General features: G+C 33.8%; 2 protein-coding genes across 7 annotated transcripts; one reads left to right on the forward strand and one right to left on the reverse strand.

Annotated features, from left to right (window-relative positions):
- Window positions 1–9,005: 9,005 nt before the first annotated feature.
- Window positions 9,006–16,125, reverse strand: LOC123913492 (zinc finger CCCH domain-containing protein 38). Of its 6 annotated transcripts, XM_045964258.1 has the most exons (7): window positions 15,864–16,121; window positions 14,945–15,010; window positions 13,524–13,641; window positions 13,003–13,258; window positions 11,494–12,560; window positions 10,415–11,349; window positions 9,006–9,351 (listed from the first exon to the last, which is right to left on the reverse strand). In XM_045964258.1, exons 3-7 carry the CDS (start codon window positions 13,591–13,593, stop codon window positions 9,322–9,324), a joined length of 2,358 nt encoding a protein of 785 aa, XP_045820214.1. In that variant the 5' UTR covers window positions 13,594–13,641; window positions 14,945–15,010; window positions 15,864–16,121; the 3' UTR covers window positions 9,006–9,321. The 6 variants fall into 6 exon arrangements, with proteins under 6 accessions (XP_045820214.1, XP_045820215.1, XP_045820211.1 ...); XM_045964259.1 differs by lacking the exon at window positions 14,945–15,010 and having other exon boundaries at window positions 15,864–16,125; XM_045964255.1 differs by having other exon boundaries at window positions 9,006–11,349.
- Window positions 16,126–18,570: 2,445 nt separating this feature from the next.
- On the forward strand, window positions 18,571–23,154 carry LOC123916492 (probable pectinesterase/pectinesterase inhibitor 51). Its single transcript, XM_045967962.1, has 3 exons — window positions 18,571–19,548; window positions 20,451–21,110; window positions 21,924–23,154. The coding sequence occupies exons 1-3, from the start codon at window positions 18,597–18,599 to the stop codon at window positions 22,022–22,024; spliced, it is 1,713 nt and encodes a 570-aa protein (XP_045823918.1). The 5' UTR covers window positions 18,571–18,596; the 3' UTR covers window positions 22,025–23,154.
- Window positions 23,155–24,213: the final 1,059 nt, after the last annotated feature.

Genomic DNA, 24,213 nt, shown 5'->3' on the forward strand with positions numbered 1-24,213 from the left:
TTCAAGCAAGATATAAGAAATTTGTATACCGACTTAATTAATAACCCATTGGAAGGGAAATTTTTAATTTGACAAAAGCCAAAAGGATTCAAAAAGTCCTCTTGGGTGATACCAGAAACCTTAATTGGTCATCGTATTTAAAGACAAAATAATGATTGAAGACATAATCTACGTTGAAATATGTATTATTTAATCCAAATATAGTTGTTGAAGCAATAATCTATTTAATTAAGGTTAAGATGATGGTGTCATGAAATTCAAGGTTTTGGAGCGGTTTTTTTTTTAGAGTACTTTGGAGGGATATTTAGTGTATAAAAATATTCTTGTATCAAAATATTGATATTTTTTTTAAGAGACACTTCATATTTTCAAATGCATTGAATTATTGCATTTGATTAAAAAAAATAGTCTCTTATAAAAATGACTAAATAATTGTAACAAATTATACATTAAAAAAAAAATTAAATAAATAAACTATAAACTAAAATCTTGAGAAAAAAAACTAAAACTAAATGGGTAAGACTAATCCATATATTTAGTTGGGGTCGTCGGGTCAAAGCAGATAGCCGATGCATTTGACAATTCAAGTCACATCAGTGGTTGTTAGATTGAGATATTAAACATTTTAAATTTGAAGTTCATGCATTGTTTTTAATTTATAAAAATAACCAAAATCTAAATTGAATATAGATGGCCGACAACAGTAGTAATCATGCCCGGCATAGACACGTATGCAACATGTGTTGTGGACTTGTGGTAGTGGACCTCTAATAAATGAGGGTCTCAAAACAAAATTACATAGTAATAGTATCAGTAAATTAGGGAGTATAAAATTTAATATATTACAATAAAAAGTAAATGCCCAATTTCACTCGATCTCTCTAAAGAAAAAAAAAATTAAAAAACATCAAATTAGCAGGTGCAAAACTTAATATGTAATGGTGTTGGTGTATGGTGCAGCGAATCTTGTTTGGCTTTGGGGATGTCATTTCGGTTGTGGTTGATGCGACAAAGTTTATGTTGAGGGGGATGGGTGGGGGCGTTGGTATGCGGTTATTTTGATTTGGTTGTACTTTTGGAGTAGTTTGTTCAGGAATTTTTAAGGGCATGTAATGGGTATTGGCGGATTAGAGTTTTACGCTAGTTTAATTTTTTTCCTTTGTGATGTACTTATATGTGTATCGTGCTCGTCTTGGGCTCGATTGCGTTATTAATAAAATTTAGCCGTTCAAAAAAATGCAAAATTATTTTCATTGATACAATTCACAAACTTGTGATGATGGATAAGTTGGAAAGAGTAGAGATGACACAAACTTGAAAATACAAAGAAGCTAGGAAGGATAGTGGAAAGGAAGTTGCGAGTCAGGCAGAAGCAGAGAGTACAATATATGTATATTTATGTATGCATGGCATTGGCATGGTATTTACAAGTGATGTGTACTTACTAGAAACATAGAGTCAGAAGAAGTCATAAAACCAACAAACAAAATTACATCAGCCACCATTGGTATGATGATGATCAGACGACTTCCGTATGATCATTTCTTCTCTTGTTCATTTTTTTTTTCAGTTATCAAGTACAAAACACAAACACACTTGCACATGACTTTGCATCTATCTATGTCTATGTTGTTCTTGCTCTACCCTTGCGCATGCACAAATGCAATCATTTTGTGATGGTTAGGTTTTGGGATTTCTTCTTCTCTTATTTGGCTTTGGATCGTACGTACCAAAATTAATGTTTCACATTGTGTGACGACTTGTGAGTTAAATTGTGAAATTTGACACCAAGAAGTTCATGTCAAGATCCACCAATGCTTTGACGTGTTTCAATTTTTTTTGTGATTTTGTCCCAACAACAGTTTAAAATGGGTAATTAAACTCAACACATACAAATGTTCATGATTTGATGTCATATTAGGGTTGGTTGGTGGCGACGGAAACATGGCGGAGTTTGTGTTGGCAGTGACAAAATTTGAAAATTAAGGTAATAATAATTTTGCATATAAAATAAATTAATGCACAACAATATCATATTTGAATCCATTTGACATAAGAAATGTAATTTTGGTTACAGAATGTAAATATTTTAAGTGATCACATTATAGGGACAATTTATTAGATTCATAGTAACTTTTTCAAAGGTCAAATATATAACTTTATGGTCAAATATTTTACTTTTTCAAATTCATAACTTTTTCCAAGGTCAAATATTCAAAGTTTCAAACGGTTACTTTTCACTTCACAGTTTTACCTTTTTTTTTTTTACTTTCCAATTTTTATTTTATTTGTTTAGAGCATCCATAATGGAGTTTCCCAAATTTGAGTATTTAACTGGATCCTACGTGTATACATTACTCATTTATTATTTTTTAATAATAGTACATAATAAGTACTCAATCTTTCCAACACAGCACCTCTTAAAAAGTTCTAAATCGGTCACACTAATAATTCTATATCTCATCAATAATATTACATTTTTATAAGTAGGTTCCACAAAAATATATTATAATGAGGAGAGAGAGAGAGAGTACTTATTTAAGAAGCAGTACCTATCAGATACTCAATGAATTTTACTCCAATAGTAGTATATAATTGTTAGAATCAGAGATACATAAATAGGAAAAGAGAAAGACGGCTAGGGTTTCAATAGAATACCAATAGCTTAACATTACAAAAGGTTATTGGAGAGAATATATAATAAAACCTAATGGACTCTAAACTAATAGGCCCAATAACATAGACTATTATTTTATTATCTAACACCTACTCTCAAACTCATGATGCATTAACAAGAAGCATTATGAGTTTGTCAAAACAAAATACGAAAATAAAATAAACTACCAAATAAAATAAACTTCTAACATCACCCCTCAAGCTAAAGCTTACTAAGCTTTAAGCTTGTTACAAATTAGCCCTGACAACAAATCAACCAAATTAAGATCACGATCAACGCAGCAATTTACCATCAAAGAGGGGAGAACCAAATCAAATTAATCCAACATCCAATCCAATGCAGTCCAAGATAACCAAAAAACAAATCAATCGAACAAATTCAAACTAAACCAATCATAAGAATCAATAGGGAGAAGTGCAATCAATCAGAAGAAGTGCAATAGGGAGAAGTGCAATCAATCAGAAGAAGTGCAATAGGGAGAAGTGCAATGCAATCAGAAGAGAAGTGCAATAGGGGGAGAAGTGCAATGCAATCAGAAGAAGTGCAATAGGGGGAGAAGTGCAATAGGGGGAGAAATGCAATACAATCAGAAAAGAAGTGCAATAGGGAGAAGTGCAATGCAATCAGAAGAGAAGTGCAATAGGGAGAAGTGCAATGCAATCAGAAGAGAAGTGCAATAGAGAGAGAAGTGCAATGCAATCAGAAGAAGTGCAATAGAGGGAGAAGTGCAATGCAATCAGAAAAGAAGAATCAAACCAGAAAAACAGAACTCTTCAGCTCAACGAAAAACATAAAGTCCTCATGTCTACGGTATGTCCCAATCAGCCTCCTGAATTGTGGATACCGAGGAATTTGGGAGCGTCAAACCTTTTACAGAGGAGGTTGACATAGCATGAGGTTGAGTAGAGAGAAACTTTTGAAATTGCTCAACAAGATCAGATGCTTGTGAAGTAGTCTCAGGTGAGTATATGTGACCAATGCTAGAACCCACCATAGTAGAAGCAATATCAGCAACATTGGATGAAGGAGACCTAAAATTCGTTCTACTTGCCTTTAACAATTTTGGACATTGTGATTTCCAATGACCTTTTCCCCTACAAAATGAACATTCATCAAAACCAATAACAGCCCTCCCTTGAGGTTTTCCTTTATGAAAAGGAGCAGCAAAAACAGATGAAGGATTCGAGATAATTCCTCTTGCTTGATGTGGGTTAGACTGAGACTTAAGCCTAGTTTCTTCTGCCAACAATTCACTAACCACTGAATCAACCTTAGGAAGAGGAATACGATGCAAAATAGCTCCACGAAGTCCCTCAAAATCATCACGAAGAGCCATCAAAAGTTGAACCAAACGTTGTTCTTCTCTATGGTCATTATATGCTTTAACAACTTTCAATTCAGGTGATTCCATAAGAGCCAACTGATCCCATAAATTAGTCATGGCCGAATAAAATTCATGAATTGTCATATTATTCTGCTTAAGCTCCCTGATATCACTCTCCAACTTATACCGTTTTGCAAAATTGGACTGCTCATACAAACGTTTCAAATGCTCCCAAACCTCCTGAGCAGTATCAAATTTTGCCAACTGCATGCCTATCGACTGAGAGACTGAATTATTTATCCAAGTAATAACCTTTGAATTATTTTTATTCCATGTTTTCAAAGCTTCTGCATACTTATCAACATCTTTTCTATCCATTGGCTTAACAGAAGTTCCATCAATATAACTCCACATATCTTTTCCTATCAGAAAATTTTTCATTACATAACTCCAATAAGGATAATTTTCTCCTTTGAGTTGGACACTAATAGACTGAAGGGAATCATCTTTATCATGGCTCATTGTGATCAACAAGGGATAATAAGCTTCAAACTTTTCTTGTTGATAAACAAACAGAAACAAGAGACAAGGCACGTGGAAAGCAAATCACTTGTAATTCAATTGGCAAGGCAAATAACAATACTAAAACCAAATGCAAGGTAACCGAACAAACTAAACAATTAATTACCAACGTGAAGCAGAAGCAATTCAAAGACACCTACGTACCGAGCAGAGTCCAGACCGATCAACTTCAGCAGATCAAGTGGTACCGTTCAACCAAAGACTTCCAATTGAAACCGCACAGAAAAAATTCTTCTGTAGATTTCTAAATCAAACCAAGCTCTTTGATACCATGTTAGAATCAGAGATACATAAATAGGAAAAGAGAAAGACGGCTAGGGTTTCAATAGAATACCAATAGCTTAACATTACAAAAGGTTATTGGAGAGAATATATAATAAAACCTAATGGACTCTAAACTAATAGGCCCAATAACATAGACTATTATTTTATTATCTAACAATAATAAGTACCAATATAAGTACCTAATAGGTACTACCATTGGAGATGATGTTATGGGTTGCCCTAGAAGCTTCAGCAGCTTCCATTTCCTTTCTCGTGTTCTCCCTTCTCATGCGATACATTTTTTTGTTTTTTCATTTCATTTGAGTATATATGTTTATGTGTTGCTTTAGAACCTTCACTCGTTCAACATTATATCATGCTTTTACCATTTTTTCCGTTACAGAAATGAATCCTCTTAAGATTAATGCAGCATGGAGACAATGAATCCCCAATAATTTGCCTTTTCTTTTTTGTCAAGCAAGAGCAGTTTAGTGATTAGTAATTTCACCTTTAAAATAATAAGTGAGATGATCAGAATTCGAACAACGACCCTCTACATATATAATGTAATGTCCTGCCAATTGAACTAAGTTTACTGGACTCATGAATTTGTCTTTTACTGAGTTTTTAGCTAGCTAGTACTCCCCCTGACCTCTTTTGTAAGTTAAAATTTCATTTTACACACTTATTAAGGAGTAACTTTTTTGTCTTAATTTCATGTTATATTTCTATTGAAATTCCTAAAATGACCTTATAATTTGCATTGGAACTCTACAATGTTAAAAAAGTTGAACAATTAATGAGGATAATTTTGAAAGAATAGCATTAAATAAAGTTGATTTTGGCAACTTTTGTTTATATTTAAGGCCGAAGGAGTATATCCTAAAAACTTCTTCAATGCTAACATTAAAAATTTCAAATTTCCCCATCATGCATATACATATTATCTCACTCCATTTTTTTTTTTCAACACATTTGTCTATAAGTTTTTAATATGGAAAATGGTATAAATATGTTGTTAGAACTTAAGAAGTTTAATTTTTAAGAAATGAAGGACAGAGAATTGGAGTTTGCTATAGAAAGTTAACCTATTTTACTTTATTTAGTAAAATAGAGGATAAGCAAATATCATTATCATAATCATGATAATGTATATCCATACTCTTCATTGAAAGATAAGTTTATACGAATCGGAATCGAAATGTGATCTTTCTTATCAAGTCCAACATCAATTACTACCGTACCAATTAACAATCGATATATTAATGATATTTTAATTACAACAATATGCTCATATATGATATATATATATATATATATATATATATATATATATATATATATATACACACACACACCATTGAAAAACATAAATGTATTAATTCAACCATTTTCTTTTTTAATAATCACGATCAAAAGCTTTGATTGCGTACGGTATGTTTCTGGCTGACAGCTTGTTGTCGAAACCATCTAACTAACAAGTAATCAATGTTTCCCCTAAATACTACTCCCTCCGGTCCTTATTATAAGGAACACTTTGGAAAAAACACACATACCAAGAAACCTTATCTTTCTTAATAAAAATTCTAAAATTTTACAATCTATTCCAAAACTAACCTTGGTGTATTAATTTATCCTTAGGGAATATATCACTCTAATTAATGCATAACTTTGGAATGAATACAATTTAATAAGGGTAAAAATGGAATTGTAAGAATAAATTTAATGATTGTTTCTTATAAAAAGGACCAAATTTTTTTTCCAAATTGTTCCTTATAAAAAGGACCGGAGGGAGTACTAGTATACATATAAACACATGTCTATTCACAATAGTTTTATTAATTATTGTTAGCTTTATTGAATAATGTTTTATTAATTGTAGCATTATTGAATAATTAATATATTTAATATAAATTTATATAATTATAATATGAATTATTTAATAAATTTAAAAAGTGACTTTTGTTGATAATATATAATAGAGAGAATATTATTTTCTTGGATTTATTTAAAAATGAAACACAATATAATACGGTCGTAATTATATATATTGAAGAAACAAGAAATGGAACTTAGTTCAATTCTAAAACGGATCAACTAGTGAGAAAGCATATAGTAAAGATTTAATTTAAGAATTGTTAGTACTATATATGGAAGAACATCTTTACGAGGAGGATTGGATGAGATTCTGACACTACCCACCCCCATGCATTTTTTTTTCTCACTTTCCCACCACCATACTAAAAGAGACTTAAAGGTTGTCATAGAATTCAACTCCTCATAGTCTGGACTATAGTGACTTGCTTAGTGTGATGAATTTCATATTTCCATTTTTGGTAAAAGAAACGAAAAAGTTATTCTATTCTTGTTTGGTTTAAGAATAGCCTTTGGAAAGCTCTTCATTAGAGATCAAGTTGTAACCTAACCAGTTTTTTCTATAATCGAGTTTTGTGAAATGTATTGAGTTTGAGCCAATGGTTTTGAATATTTTTGTTTTCCTAATCCACCTTAGTTAATTTTATTTTTTTTGGGATTACCTTAGTTAATTTTTTTTACCCCGATGAAATATGGTATTTTCTTTTATTCTTAGAGTTGTACTACTACCTCTCAAATAGACACCTCTAGAAAGTTGATTTGTCCGTAAATAAAATGATAATGAATACTGAAACTCGCATATAAAATCACAAGTTTAAATTCGAGTGAAAGTGTTTGGTCTATCAATATCAATATTGTCAAATGAATTAGACTTTATAGACAAGTCAATAGATTTGATTCATTTGAGTTCTATTCTATGGTTTAGTTTTCGTGGAAAAAAAGAAAAGAAAAAGCATATGGAACATCTCATATTGAATGTTGATTAATTAACAAGGCACTACTGATGGTGATTTGTGTATCCTTATCGTATCTGACAACATATGATATGTTGTACTATTCGTTATTTCTTGTGTGACTATGATTCGAACCCCGACCCTGTATATATAATGTAGTGTGTCTATCAACTGAGTTAAGTTCACGGGAATCACAATTTTTTTTAATATATGTGAAAATGATAACTCGGCAAATACTTATAATAAAAAGATAATTAGTTGCATATCCATTAGACATCTATATAGGGGTGACCAAGTAATGTGTAGGGATTTAATTTTGAACATTCTTTTCACAAGACAAAAGAGAGGGATGTAAAGTCAATGTGACCACCATGGTCTAGCTAGCACAATTGGTAGGTGTGTAGTGTAGTGTTGTAAGTGTAAACTAAGATTTGAGTTCTATTCCTGCGTATAAAAATAATAATTTCAAAATGGATTGAAAGACTAGTATTTCTTAGATCACAAGTCCAAATAATGTCTTGGATTTATACCATGTGCCGTGCGTGCCCCCAGCTTTTGAGGAATTAAATCATTCTAAACAAATAGTTTTTTTTAATGAACATAAAAAAAATTGGTTACATTATTTAAATGACACTATGAAAATTAGTCAATTACTTACAAAAAAACAAAATCATTTAAACAGAATTGTTTAATTAAAGCAGGTTACTCTTCTAGCTTTGTTAAGCAGCCTATGCTTCATACACTTATATATGTGCATTTTTGGATATTTTGCTACAAAGATGAATAAAAGGAACTATATTAGATTTCACTAAGTTTATTTTTAGCTCTGATGACTTGCCAAATTGTAACTTTTTTGATCAATAAATATAATTCCTCATTTTCTATCTATAAAAATAATAATAATAATAATAATAATAATAATAATAATAATAATAATAATAATAATAATAAAAATCAGTAAAAATTTCTGGCTATTTAATACACCTCCATTCCACAATATTTTTTTCCACTAATCCATTCCACGATATAGTTTACTTCCTTAAAAGGTGAATGTTCACACCTCATCTATGTGAAACAATCATCATTGATTCATTATGCTTTATGATCTTTGAGGACTAGGATTTAATCCACTCGAGAAATGATATACAGTTACTAAAGTAAAAAAAATTGAAATCATTCACTAATAAAGATCATTTAGCTCAAATTATGACCTTAAGTACAAAATTCTTAAAAACAAATTGGTTCTAGAGGTAGCACAGGATCTGAGTTGAATGAAACACTGCATTACTTGAGTTAAGTTAACACTAAGATTTCCACAGCAGAATACAGAAACCCAAAAATAACTGTTTGTTTCCCATTATTTCTAAGAGAAAATGGCGTCTCTTCCCACGATTGCATCAAACAGGTAACATAAAAATAACAATTGCCTGATGTTGGGGCTGTAAACTAACGTTAGCACAACATTACACTTAAAATACTCGAGTTTATATTTATACAACAGCTGCTTGATTTATTCAATTATAGTACATCAACTGATGATCTAGGGCAGAAAACTACTTGCAACAGACAGACAAAAATGAAAACAGTAATAAGCAAAATATAGTAAATAGTGAACAATATTACACAGCCAACTTTCTATACTTGCACTAAGCCTTCTGAACCTTTTCCACATATGCCTGCACAAAAAGAGAATAATTATAAGACAAGACTTTATTTTGAAAGAGACGTTCTAATTTTCTGGGGGAAAAAGAGTAGGTTATTAGTTAAATCAACAAAATAATTAAGTTAGGAAATAAAAAGCTACTTAAGAAAAGGACCCAAGAACGAATTTAATGTTCATTTTTTTGACAATATATTTAAGGAGTAGTTATACTGGCTTTTATTGAAGTTCACATTATTTACAAGGATACTCTTCTTGTTTGAAAAATTACACCAGCCTCCATAGCTTTGTTACATTTAAGGGTCTGTTTGTTTGGTTGAGAGGAAGGACCATTTTAAATTTAGTTTTTTTGTTGAATTATTTCAGAGGAGAGTGTAGGCAGAAACAAAATCCTCAGACAACTTTAGCTCCACTTCAATATCAGAAGGGTTTGGAAAGGAGAGGTGTTTATAAACTCTTAAAAGTATTGACCAAAACAACCTTACATTAAATATTACAAGAGTTTAAAATGTGAATAAGCATTTTTTTCTGCATTAAAATCTCTCCCATTCCTATAACCAAACAAAATTATCTCATTAAATTTCTCGCCTCCCGTTCCAAACAAGATATCTCATTAATCTTTCCTCTCCTTCCCTCCACTAAAATCACTTCCCTTGTTCGAACCAAACAGATCCTATAGAAAATTAATTTATAATCCGTCCATTTAAATAGGAGAAATAATGTGTATTTTCATTTAATAAAAAAATGTTCGTGCAAGAACACTACTGAGAATAAGGTAGGTGTAATTTTTCAAAAAAATCAAGGGTATAGTTACATATATAAAATCTATAGCACAAATGATGAAGTATAGTTACATATATAAAATCTATAGCACAAATGAACACCTAGGTACAAAATTTAATCTCTTTTTTTGAAAACTATCCTACAAGTCTTTCCACATCCAAATTAAGCCTTCTAGAAAATTCAATGGTTTCTGAAGCTGCATGCATACTCACATTCATCTATAAAACCAAGTTAAATTGGAGACTAGATTTTGAATCCTTCATACATATGAAATCTGTAAGAGAACCACCACTGACCTGTACAAGTTTGTTAAGCTTTGGTTTTGATACTGATAAGTAGCGTTCAATTTTCTCTTGTGTCTGAGGAATATGTACCCGCGGTACTGTACCGGTTACTTTCTCAGTAACTTTCTTCACAATTGCTTTATAATCTTCTTTGGTGATTTTACCATCTTTCCATGTTGGTTTCAGAATCTCCTTAGTGAGCTCTACCAATGAAAATTTAAATGCACGAATCCCCTTTACATCCTTTGTTTTCTTGGCCTCATCAGGTCCATCATCTTGGTCCATGTTTTCCAAAGGACTATTTTCTTCTGTAATTTTATTTTCAGCTTGAGAGCTTGCCTTTAGTTCAGCTACCATTTTGTTAGTCTCCTTTTTACAAGAATCGTCAAAAAAAATTCCCGGGTTAGATAACAGTGGTGGAATTACCACTGCATTTTTTGCAATCTTCATACTGGGAGAAAAGGTTGGAGAGACCCCACTTGCATTGATATTATTGGGCTCCATACTATCATGGATTGGATCATACTGCTTCAATCCAATAGCAGAATCTGGTTTGATGAATGTCATGGAAACAGGATTACCAGACCCTTCAATTTTGTTTACGACGAGAGTGTCCTTTGCGTCACAAAAATTTAAAGTAGAATGAAGTTGTGAAAGCTGATGATTAGTTCCAAGGATATGTGCGAGAGAGGCCGAGAGGCAGCTAAGTTGAGCAAGTTGTTCTTTGCTGACTACGTTCTGAGTTGGAGTATTTACTGAACTGGTGTGTGATAGGCTTGCATTCGTGATATTTGGTTCTACAATGTAGTTTTTCTCAGTGAAGAGTTCCTGGTTCTGTATACCTTCAATAATTCTTGCTCTCGGAGGAACAATGGAAACTGTTGCTTGACTCTGTCCAACCACGTGGGAAGCAGTTATGTTCTGAGCATTCTGATTTAGTCCTTGACCTGTCAAAAGAGTAGAAAACTAAGGTTTGTGTATGAATCGACATAATCTTTTAATGTAACAGCAACACCACGTCCTTTGTTTTTCCATTTGCAGATTAAAAGGTTTTAAAAATACACATTGTTTTTCAATAAACAAACAATTACCTCGAGCAACTTGATGCTTATTATGCCCATCCTCGTCTTTAATATGGCTGGATGATCTCGAACCATAATTCCAATCAGGAGACATTTTTTCATCACCAGGCCAAATGCCTCCAGCTCCACCTAGTGACTGAGAAAGGAGAATGTTGTCAACTGCATTTTCTTCAGTCCGACAGTTGGCTTCTTTCTTATCAATTGAAACAATTGAAAACGGTGATTCATTATGCACTCTGTTCTGGTTTAAGCTATAATCCAATCCATCATTCATTGGCCAAGTCATTAATCCAGGTTCGGGAGCGCTTATAATTTTTTTGTCTTCAACCAGCTTTGCAGTATCAGAGACAGCGACTAAATCATTTTGCTTTGGACCATCCCAAACTTTATCTACACCAGCCATACTGCCATCTGAAACCCATCTATCATCCCTTGGCCTTTCATTAGGAGTAACTGAATCGCTCATTTTTTGTCTATCCAACACTTGATCTTCACCTTGATTACTCCTTGATCTATCATCCCTTAATCTAGGGCTAGTAAATGAGTGTCTATCATGAGAAAACCTACAATCTTTACCGTAAAGACAATTTCCAAGAGCAAAATATTTGCAAGGAATATTACTCTTGTGGTTTGGATAGTGTTGGCCCTCCTGCTTGAATGAACTATCCATGTGTCTTCTATCAACTTCCCTTTCCCTAGATGATTCATATGTGGAAACTTTATCAAACCCATTGGATTTGCCATGATGGACAAACCTGCATGATTCTCCCGTTCTACACCTTCCCTTTTCAAAATTAATACAAGCTTCATTAGATCTTCGATCTGCAATAGAATAATCCCCACTCTCACGGGGATTAGAATATCTGGGTCCATCTTGCCTGTGTCTACTTTCCCTGCTATCCTCACAACTTTGGTTATCATGGTGAAGGAAATGGCAATGGCTGCCTCTTCTACAGTTCCCAACAGCAAAATCTCTACAAGGTTTTGTCGATCTGCCAGCCCTAATTCTGTTCCGATCATCGACATCTGAATACCTAAAACCACGTGAAGGACTCCGGCTCTGGCTCCTACTTCTCCTAGACATGGCAATATCCAAAGAAAAACAGATAATTAATAAACCAATTGCATGTGGAAATGTACACACACAGACATGTCATATCTCAGAGCAATAAAATTTCTGAGGGGTCATAATTTGAACTTAATGACTACCTTCCAGTTGAAGATATAGAATATAAAGCGGTCAAACAGTACTAAGATTGCACTGTAATTAAAGAAAATAGTTATCCATAAAGAAATGAGTTGTCGTGGACAAACGCAGACACAATGCATGGGACACACAACTGAAACGTCACATAAAATATTTTTATCTAGGGCTATAGGAGGTTGCATTAATGGTTCAGATTAGAAACCACTGAAAAGTCACATAAAAATTACATGATCATCAAAAAAACTAAAAATCACAGATGACTTGCATGTTTCAAATGTGTTTGAACAAGTAAAGAAACAAACTTGACTGACCTGCCGTAATCATTTTTTGAATATTGACTATGCTTCCTAATTTTCCATTCCTCAAACCCTGGAGACGTTTTCATATTGTAACTTCCATCAGTATCTTGTGCATTTGTAGCATCCAAAACTTTGTAGTCTTCGCTCCCAACATCATCCTTATTTGAACCTCTGCCTCCAGAAAAAGGTTCCATGCGTGAAAATCCCATTCTGGAGTTTAGCATATCATTTCTTTCCAAAAACCTTGAACTATTGCTATTAGTAACACCTGTAAAGGATCACCCAAAATGCAATTGCTTAGGGCACATTTGGGCATTCTTTTCGAAAAAGTACTTTTCAAGTTTTTTTAAAAATACTCTATCTAACATATGAAAGAAGCACTAGAACTATATTTTATGGAGGTTGCTAAAAAAAAAAACTATATTTTATAGATTGTGAGAATATTCTGGAAAAAATGATGTCATCTTAAAAGTTTTTAGACATGCTGTACTTGCATTTTTTCTATTACAGAAACACCAACAAACAGGTCTTACTCTCGGATGCAAACTCAGGTTCATCTCTTGAATCCCAGTTTGATGATAGCTTTCTGCCACTTCCGCTCATCTAACTCCCTAGAGCCTTAAGCTTCACTTTGGTTAATGGCAGAGTGGTCTGAATTAAAAGCAATTACAAAATAAATAAATAAAATCAGAAACCCAAAATATGCCATCATTCTTCTAATATTCTTCTTCACTAAAGGGATGCAGCAAGCTAGAAATGGAAAAGTTATCAAATTAATTACAGAAATATATTATGAACAAAAAGTATCAATCCAAAGTTCTCCACAAAAACTCCGAAGATTCAAGCAGTGTTTGCATAAACCAGTCACAAATATAACTGATCATCATTAAAACAAAAATGAATTTAGCAGGAGAAACATAGACAAGGAAGGAGGATCAGGAATCCTCCTAATAGCAAAAACAACACAAAATATAAAATTTTAAAAATAAAAGAGTTCTCTTATTGTCCTGCATATCTGACAAATAAAACCTCTTAAAAGAAACAATGCAAATAGAAAAGCAAAGAAAATCATCCTATCCGAAAACAGATTTTCAGGTGAAAATTTGGCTGAAATGTTTAGCAGTTGTGCGTATCAAGTTGACAGCGATGAATCAAACAGTTTTCAAATGCATTAATTCACTTGATATTACTACGAATAGAAAACCTTCCCTAGGTTGCATATATGGCTACTTTCGATCTCCTCTTTCTAGAAAGATTATCCATATCCAAGCTATTGTTGAGCAGCAAAGCTACAATGTTTATTGCATTAATTTTCTTCAACACTCGTTCTTGATTCGCATTGGAAACTAATGCATCTGTTGAAAAAGTTACCCTTTCTGGATTAAAACAAAACGTCTAAAGGTATAATCTTTTGGTCCACAAGTAGGATTGAGTGACTTTATAAGTTTTAGGAATTGTTCGGATTGAGTGACTTCGTAAGTTTTAGGAATTGTTTGGGTTGACTTATCTGAGCTTATCTACTGGTATAAATACTTGTGCGTCTCTATGGGAAAGCTTCTGAAAGCAACTTATAACTTGTCCATAAGTTGTTTTCGCCTTATTTCTACAAGATCCCCAAGATATCTTATGAAAACACCGTATAGCTTATATGAAATCAGATTGACTTTATTTCATCGTTTGTTATAGAAATAGCTTCACATGTATGATAAGTGTTTATAGTATAAGCGCTTAATTAAGTTGCTTATCCAAACTCAACCTTAATAATTCATCAATATCCATTGAATAAGAGAGTGATTTCACACTATGATCAAGGCAAGGCTTGTTAAACAAGATCACATTAATCCAAGACTGTATCTATCCTACTTACACAAAATCAATGCATTACTACACAATGAAGACGCGCACATTCGTCCGAGATTTGCAGTTTAAAAAGGAATAATAAAACTGATCTAACCTGTTGTTCAGAAAGGTTGAGGCCGGTCCGTTGAGCAAGCTTTCACACCGAAGGGGGGGTTTGTACCTGCAGGTGCTCCGATGCCTAAGTCAGCAAGAGAACAAGAGATACAAAAGAAGAGAGAGAAAGTATAGTGAGTAATGAATCAGAATACCTGGCTCTCCTGTCTAGGAGAGCTTATATAGTGCCCCCAGCGCTGGGCCAAAGGTTGGTCTATTGGGCCGGGATAACCGGCCCAATAGACTCAACTGCCAAGATAATCCCTGTATCGTAGGGGAAGGCCGTTATTTGCCTCTATCTTGGTTGGAGCCGTTCCGCTATTCGCGGGTAAGGGATAAGCTCCGTGACAGCTGTGGTTGGATAAAGGAGCACGTGTTAAACGTGCTGCTTAGCTGTTAAGCTACATAGGAGTGGATCAACATGCGCGGATGTATGAGCACGTGGTTAACGTGGTGCTAATCCGTTAAGTCGAGCAGGACACGTCATTGGCTGACGTGTCGGGGAAGTCTCCCCTTATTGGGCTGTGCCCCAAATGTCGGGCAGAAGGGATTGGGCCAGCCCTTGGCCCAGTCCAGAACAAAAACCATCCTAGTTATTACGTGGTAGTGAATATGGTCGCTCACAACTTAAGTTTACCTGGAGTCCAATAATGTTGGATCCGTTTCTACTTAATGATAAATTAAGTTTGGATTAAAGTAGAATCCTAATTTGTTACCGATTTCCATGTGGAACCTTTTGAATCATGATTTTGAGGAGGAGTTAGAGTTAGGTTCAAACCGTGTCATAATCAAAGCGTAATATAGTGAAAGAAAACAAATTGATTCAAAAATTAAACAGGATTACAGTTCAAGAAGCATGGGGAAGGGAGATAAGAGGGGAAAACCCTAGAAATGGAAGAATGGTAAGAGGAATTACTTACAGAGAAGAGTGTGGGAGTAGAGAAAGAACCCTAGCTTTCAGTAGTACATAGGATGAACCCTAACGAGTATTTGATTTTGGGAGTGATAAATGAGATTAGGATGGAGAGTGAGTGAGGGATGGTAGTACGTTCGGTGAAGCTCGCCGTTTTGTCATCAAAGCTGCGGTGTGTGTGCTGCTGCGGTGCGGCTCCTCTTCCGTTTGTTTCTCTTTACGATTACGATAATGTTAACTTATTTTTTAAATTCTTGTAGTCAACATTCTTTTATTTTATTTTTTTTATTTATATTTATTAATGATTTACTATTATTTTTCGTAAAAAATTATTTAATGTTATTTATAAGTGAAAAAAAAAATACTATTATACTAAAGAAAAGTGACAAGCCAAAAGCTATAACATATGGCTTTAAAATACATGTAAAGATATACGGTAAAAAATGAAATGTAAATAAAGATATTTGATTCAAATGGTTAATGAGTTCTCTTTAAGATAAATCTGAGTTTGATTTTTGGTAGTAAATTTTTTATCTTAAAAATTATACATTCAATTCCTCAAATGTTTAATGCATTACCATGTGCAAATCACACACTAGTCACTAGTAATATCACATCACTTAAGAGTGTTTACCGAGTTTGTGTTGATGTGTTGATTAATAGAGAAGATTGAAAGTGCAAGGAGATTGGAATAAATCCTAGGCTTTACCAAACTCTCCTAAGGTAAAGCATTTTATGTGGAGGCTTGGGAGGGATCTGTCTTCCAAGTAGACAGTGCCTTGTCAATAAGGGAGTAGATTGTCATGAAAATTGTGTAATGTATCAAACTTATACTGAATATAATTGACATATTTTTCTTAATTGTGCGGATAATGTTGCTTGCTAGAGAAAAGTAAAGATATAGGGAAAGCTTGAGACACTCATGCAACAAGTTGATAGCTTCTCCCGATTTTTGCACACAAATGGAGCCACCTTGATGAAACACAACTTATTATCTTTGCGATGGTAGCTTATAGCATATGGAAGAAACGCAACACAAAGCTTGGGAGAACCACGACGAAACTGTTGAACAAGTGGCATCACGCTCAACCCATGACAATGTGCACGCCCCCACACACACGTCCAACAAGTCATAGACTCACATCGTCAACAACAATAAAATATGTGGCAACCGCCGCCAGCTGAGTATCTAAAGTGCAACGTAAATGCAACCTTGTTCACCACAAGTAACCAAGTTAGCCTAGGATAAAAAGGTATATTGATGCAGAAATGACTCAAGATAAAGGAGAAGCATGAAGACTTCAACAAGCATTAATGTGGATGGAGATGCTAGGATATCATAAAGTGGTTTTTGAGATGAATTGTAAGATGGTGGTTGATGATGTACACAATAATAAAAACAAAATATGCATGAGTATGGTTCCATTATTGATGACCGTCAAACCATACTTTCTAATCATAGTGATTTTATAGTTGATTTCACTAGGCGGCGTACCTAGCAAAAGGAGGCGTCTATGTTCTTGCACGGACATCTCTTTCTCATGCTATACCAATTGATATTATTCTGAGTTGTATTACTTTTATTATTATGATGATGATGATTGAAATGCCATAAGCCTTGAACTTGACACCTTACCTTCTAATCCCTTGCTTGTGAATTATATTCCATAATATGGACTCACATATTGGACTTGCGTAAAACAAAAAAAACAAAAAAACTAATAACCCACTCATTCAATTAATAATTAAACGTTGTGCAATATCAGAGAACATTGACAATAAACTGCGTATCAAAGATATTCAACTTAAAGAAAAGAATCTATATTTTGTATTTGACGGGTTTAAGGTTTGTTGCCGCTAAACAATAGTAAAAACTTCGTATAACCTTGATAACAAAAAAAAAAAAAAAATAGTCTGCACCCCTTGATTAAAGATAAATATCTTTCAAAATGGCGGGGTAGATCTTAAATTGATCGTAAAACTGTTTTGATATATCCCGTGATACATACACCACCCACCATTAACCACCCTTGACTTCACAAGACTTTTGTTTCTTTCCCTCTCTTCCTACCCCTCTCATAATTTCACTATTCCAATTTTGTCCTTTCCACATTGCAGAGCTAAACTCCATTCCCAAATGAACACCATTTCAATATTCAACACCAAAAAAGTACCACCAACTCGTGACTAAACTCGTCAGTGATGTCTCTTCAAACTTGTATAGCAACAATACAAAATTTTGTTAAATACTAAAATAATTTTGTACCCAAATAAGTCACGAACCATATAATTCCAAATAATAAAATAAAATGTCCATAAATAAAGAAGACAGAAGAGAGTGCAGTAATAATAATAATAATAATAATAGTATAGTGCTGTAGTGGCCACGTCCTCACCATCATCCCACTATCTCCTCCATTAAAACACCACCAACACGTGAACCGTTTCTCCTCTCACGATCACGATCATTAATTAGTAATAATAATAATTATACAATAAACATAAATTATTGCCGTTATTCTAACTGATTAATGAATCATTATTACTAAAAACATCCAGTCAACGTTATGTCAAAAATAATAAAAACTAAAATCAATTCAAAACAAAAATATAAATACTGTATAAATTATAAATTACTAATTTACTAAAAACAGAGCACTACGTCCAAATTTGGATTAACCAAAAACATAGTATATAATCATCACAACCATAGTCACATTTTGATTCCATAAAATCAAATATGGCTTCTTCTCTCTTCACTTTCTCTCTTTTCATTTTCTTCACACTTTCCTCCGCCTCTCACCACCACCATCAGTCACCTACACCCGCCCCAACCCCCACCCACACCGGCTCTGCTTCCGCCGCGTCGGAGATCCAACAAGCCTGCAAAGCAACTCGCTTCCCACAACAATGCGAATCATCTCTCACAAATCTCACTACAAATCCCACCACTGTCCAACTTATCCAAACCGCAATCTCTCACTCATCGGAAAAGCTCGTAACCGCTCTATCAATGGTTAAGGAAATTCTAAAAACTTCTTCCGACAGTCAGAATCGTACCGTCGCCTCCACCACCTGCATCGAAACCCTCACAAATTCCCAATACCGCATTTCCACCTCCAACGAAGCCTTAGAAAATGGAAAAATCAAAGACGCTAGAGCGTGGCTAAGCGCTGCTCTCGCTTATCAATACGATTGCTGGAGCGGACTCAAATACGCAAACGACACACACGCCGTCGGTGAAGCGATGGCGTTTATCGATTCTCTCACAATGCTCTCAAGCAACGCTCTCGCTATGGCGTTTTCGTACGATATATACGGAAATGACACGTCGGCGTGGAAAACACCAACCACCGAGCGTGACGGTTTATGGCAGGTGTCTGGATCGGGAGCAGGATCTGGATTTAAAGGAGAAATCCCATCGAATTTGAAACCGGACGTTACGGTTTGTAAGGGAGGGGGGAAATGTTATAAGACGGTGCAGGAAGCGGTTAACGCTGCGCCTGAAAGTGGTGTTGGCGGGAAGAGGTTTGTTATATACATAAAAGAAGGGAAATATGAAGAAACCGTTAGGGTTCCGTTAGTGAAGAGAAATGTGGTGTTCTTAGGTGACGGAATCGGAAAGACTGTTATAACTGGATCAGCTAACGTGGGGCAGCCCGGAATGACTACTTACAACTCCGCCACAGTCGGTAAGCATTTTTTTCATTTCTATATTTAAATATTTTTAATGAATCTTGAATGAATCATATAGTACTTTATTTGAATAATATTATTTGTACCAAAAATAATATTAAAATAGTTAAAGAAAGCTAAAAAGGTAGATTCCTTTTTGATTAAAGATTTAACTAATATTTTAGGAGCATTGAAACCTCTATGATTATCGGACACATGATACACCTATATCCTTTTTTTGACACATTTTTGGACACTTTTATGACATATCCATGAAATTTATAACTGAGATCCTCTCCTGTCACATTATTGGCCAATGAAATTCAAGCCATAACTTTTTTTAAAAAAATGAATACTATAGATGGACAGTCGACCTCATCAAGTGAAAAGTTCACGAGAGAGGATTCGTGTCTAAAAGTTAGACATCAAATTTGAATCGGTGTAGATATGTTTTGATGTTAACTACGTGTTTGTGTCGTGTCACAGGTGTAGTTAGTGTCTGCTTAATAGGGATTTGTACTTTTGGTGTAACTTTGTAAGCTAGCTGAACTTGGGTTTTCCGTAACCCGATATAGCTCCAGTAGCTCCGAACGCAAGTTATCTAAATTTTTATAATTTATTAAAAAATTGTTAGAGACTTAATTGTAAGAATTGCTATTAATATGTGATAAAATATCATTACTTTGATTTTGATTTGTTTGATTGCAAGTCTAACCTGCTAATTACATGTTTAGTAAACATTTAGTTTCACATGCCTTTTGATTTTGATTTGTTTGATTGTATGTTTAACCTGTTAATTACAGTGTTTAGTAAACATTCAGTTTCACATGCCTAAAGTATGTATGTATGCATGCAAGCATGGTTGTTGTTGTTGATGAATTGAACTGTTAACATTGAGTTATTTGATTAATGTTGGCAGCTGTTCTTGGAGATGGATTCATGGCAAAGAATCTAACAATAGAAAACACAGCAGGACCTGATGCACACCAAGCAGTTGCGTTCAGATTAGACAGTGATCTTTCTGTAATTGAGAATTGTGAATTCTTAGGTAACCAAGATACTCTTTATGCTCATTCCCTACGCCAATTGTACAAATCATGCCGCATTGAAGGCAACGTGGATTTCATCTTCGGAAACTCAGCTACAATCCTCCAAGACTGTACAGTCCTGGTTCGTCCTAGACAACTGAAGCCAGAGCATGGTGAGAACAATGCCATCACAGCTCAAGGTAGAACCGACCCTGCACAAACTACAGGCTTTGTTTTTCATAACTGTTTGATTAATGGAACTGAAGATTACATGGCATTGTATCGTAGTAAACCTAAAGTACATAAAAACTATTTGGGTAGGCCATGGAAGGAGTATTCTAGAACAGTTTTTATTAATTCGACATTGGAAGTACTTATTACACCTGAGGGTTGGATGCCATGGAATGGTGACTTTGCACTTCAGACACTTTATTATGGTGAATATGGGAATTCTGGAGCTGGTTCTGATTTGTCTAAGAGAGTGTCTTGGAGTAGTAAAATCCCTGCTGAACATGTTGGCAGTTTTTCAGTGGAGAATTTCATTCAAGGAGGTGAGTCTTCTTCATCTCAGTCATCTAGTCCATCATCAAAGTACTTATAGGAGGCATCAGTAAAAGTGGGGAAATTTTACTCCACTCGTTTACTCCCCTTTGTAATTCTAGTACCATTTACTAATACTAATATACAATAAAAACTCTCAAGATTCACAATCAGTGACAATTTGATACGAAATTGTTTTCAATTTGATATGAATTTCAATAGCAATGGAAAAAAAGGAAAAAAAAAAACACACTCACGGACACAAAGCTGTGGAATGGTCTACTCACTTTATGTCTCTAACTTTCTTACGGGAAAAGTAGAGTAACTTTCAATATTTCTGGTCCATTTGATTAAATATGTGGAATTGTGTAAAGTCCTCTTTATATCCGGTCTAATAAAAATGGCAGAACTTATAATCATATTCTTTAGCAGCACGCCTAACAATATTATTCAAAAAAAAATTATTTTTGCATACATATAACAGAAGTAAAATTAACTTAACAAAATTAAACTTAAGGGACCAACTGTCCAATTTAACCTAAAATATACTAGCAGAGGTTTTGTACATGATTGCTGGTCGAGTTGTTTTCTGCCATCTTCCCCAAAAAATTTAGAGTTAACTTCAAAGGTTTCTTTGAATACTTTCTCTGTTTTTGCAGCAAAGCTTTTGAATAGAAATTTTGTAATATTTTTTTAATCAAATTAGAGAGATTTAAACTGTGAGCAGATTATAAATGTGAAAGAAACAAACACCCCTTTCCACGGACAGGATTTCTACACTCTACTCTTAATGACGTACCTTTTATCTTATTTTGTTCTCGTAGATTTTCTCACCTCTGCTACAAATTCAAACAATGGAAGAAAGCTACAAATTCAAATATTGAAAGAAATATGTTTGTTACTGATATTATTTGTTACAACATAGTAGTGGTTGTCAGAGTCGAGCCAGTGCAAGTGGTCGGAATAGACAATGGCGGTGACTCGTTAGTTAGGTTTGGACATTCAGTTTGTATGGTGGTGAACATTCTGGTATCCGACTTACATTGTTGGGTAACGGTATCTATAATGACATATCGGTAACTAACCGGCAATGTGAGTTAGGTATCTAAAAATCTATCTTAAATTTTAGAAAATTAAGACATGTGGCACACTTTGATATGCTTAAGATTGATCTGACGGTTTATAAGATCTAAAATGTAGGATGCCCCTCACTTTTATGGGGATGGCCCTTTGAATTAAGAAATATCTGTTTGCATAAGCGTGACCTGATCTGGTAAAGTTAGTATATAGTATATACTTATGCAACACTTTTGGTCCAATGAAGCCAATAAAAAATCATATAGGGAAAACCATTATAGTATGCCAAGATTCTCTATAAAATGACCACTGATTATTTTTCCCAATTTCTTGAGTGGTTGAGTGGACAACCCTCTTACATGATAAAGGTAGTATGGTAGAAACAGAAAGGTTATCTTCTTTTTTAATCTTTTGATTTAAGAAAGGTTAATTTAATGACTTTTTTATTTGGCATATGTTCGGTTACTTGAGCTATGCTAAAAGGGTCATTTAGTTGCTAATGTGTCTCATTCCTGTTAAGTTGAAAGTCCATTTACAATGCTTTCTACTGTACATAATGAAAGGAAATTCATACTATGATCAAAGTCTTAACCATGAATGCAAGTATGGACCGTTTCTTCCTTAGATTGAACACTGACCAATCACAGTTGTCCCTACATAATAACTTTATTGCAACATTTGTTGTCTAAATGCTATGTTTGTTCTTGAGGTAGGCTCAGCATGCAATCAGTCTCACATGCTGTGGAATGGTTCCAAATCAAACTTGTTTTCTAATTTCATTGGTTCAAACTTCAAACCTCACATGCAATGCTCGCTATTCATCAACACCAGGAGTAGAGTAGTACTCCTAGTAATTACTATTGTACAATAGATTCTATTCCAAAAGATAGAGATAGGTCGAAATAAACTATACTTTTAAGAGTTTGTTTGATTTGCAAAAAATAATTATTGAAAAGAATAACAGGACAAATATTTTGTGTATTGAATTTTTTTTTTTCTCTTGTATCATGTTTAGTGAACAAAATTTTATTTTTGTGTTTTTGATAAGTATACTTACTCAATTTTGTCACATCACTTAAAAAGAAAACAAAGGATAGTTTCAACTATGTAGTTTGGTTGGGTTGAATAGTAAATATCCATTGTTAAACAACTTGTTGAAATTGGCGCAATATGTATCCATGATAGAATAGAAAATAATCCACCTATATAGTGAATGAATAAGTGGTGTATCCACTAGATTTGGATTTTGTGCCCTCATTGATTACGTGCAGTCGTGCAGTTATAAATTTTTGACCATCTAACTTATAATAAAAGAATATTCTGATTTTATAAAATGTGAAATTTCACACATAAAATTTTATATTGTTCTAAAAAAATTGTAACTGCACAATTACATGCAGTCAGTGACCGCACATAATCCAAATCCGCATCAACTGCTTCAATAATTAATGATATAATAATAATGACTAAGTTTGTTGGGTTCCATGTGTGTTAGGATTAGTGTGGCTGATAATCGGTCAATGGTTAGGAGTTTTCAGATAACCACCCTCAAGTGCTGAACTTTCATAGTATATTAAATTTGATTGACAAGTTTTAGAGATTGATTTTATATTTAGTTGAATAATATGTACATGTGTTGGTTCAACCTATACGACTGTCTTTCTTGACTTGTAAGTTTTAACCAAATGCCTTAGTTTTTAGGATTATGAACAGTGTAAATAAGGCTCCATATGTATTCCTAGATCGATTATTGGTGTGTTTCTATAACCTAACCTCTAGTGTTATTGTCCGGTTCATCACATGCTTTTGGAAAAATGTATTTACTTTAATTATTAGAACACGATTTCTCATATCTATTCATCGTACTTGAAGCAACTTTAAGAATTGTTTGTTCTATGATAAAATCTCCAACCTCTAATCCTATAAGTGGGGAAATATATTGACTTTTTAAAAAATTGGCCACTACGTTTAGTACGGTTTTATTTTAGGAAAAATCCTTTGTTATTTAACTTATATTTATACCTTCACCCATATATT

The sequence above is a fragment of the Trifolium pratense genome, linkage group LG3 (assembly GCF_020283565.1).
Source record: "Trifolium pratense cultivar HEN17-A07 linkage group LG3, ARS_RC_1.1, whole genome shotgun sequence".
Classification (NCBI taxonomy): Eukaryota; Viridiplantae; Streptophyta; class Magnoliopsida; order Fabales; family Fabaceae; genus Trifolium; species Trifolium pratense.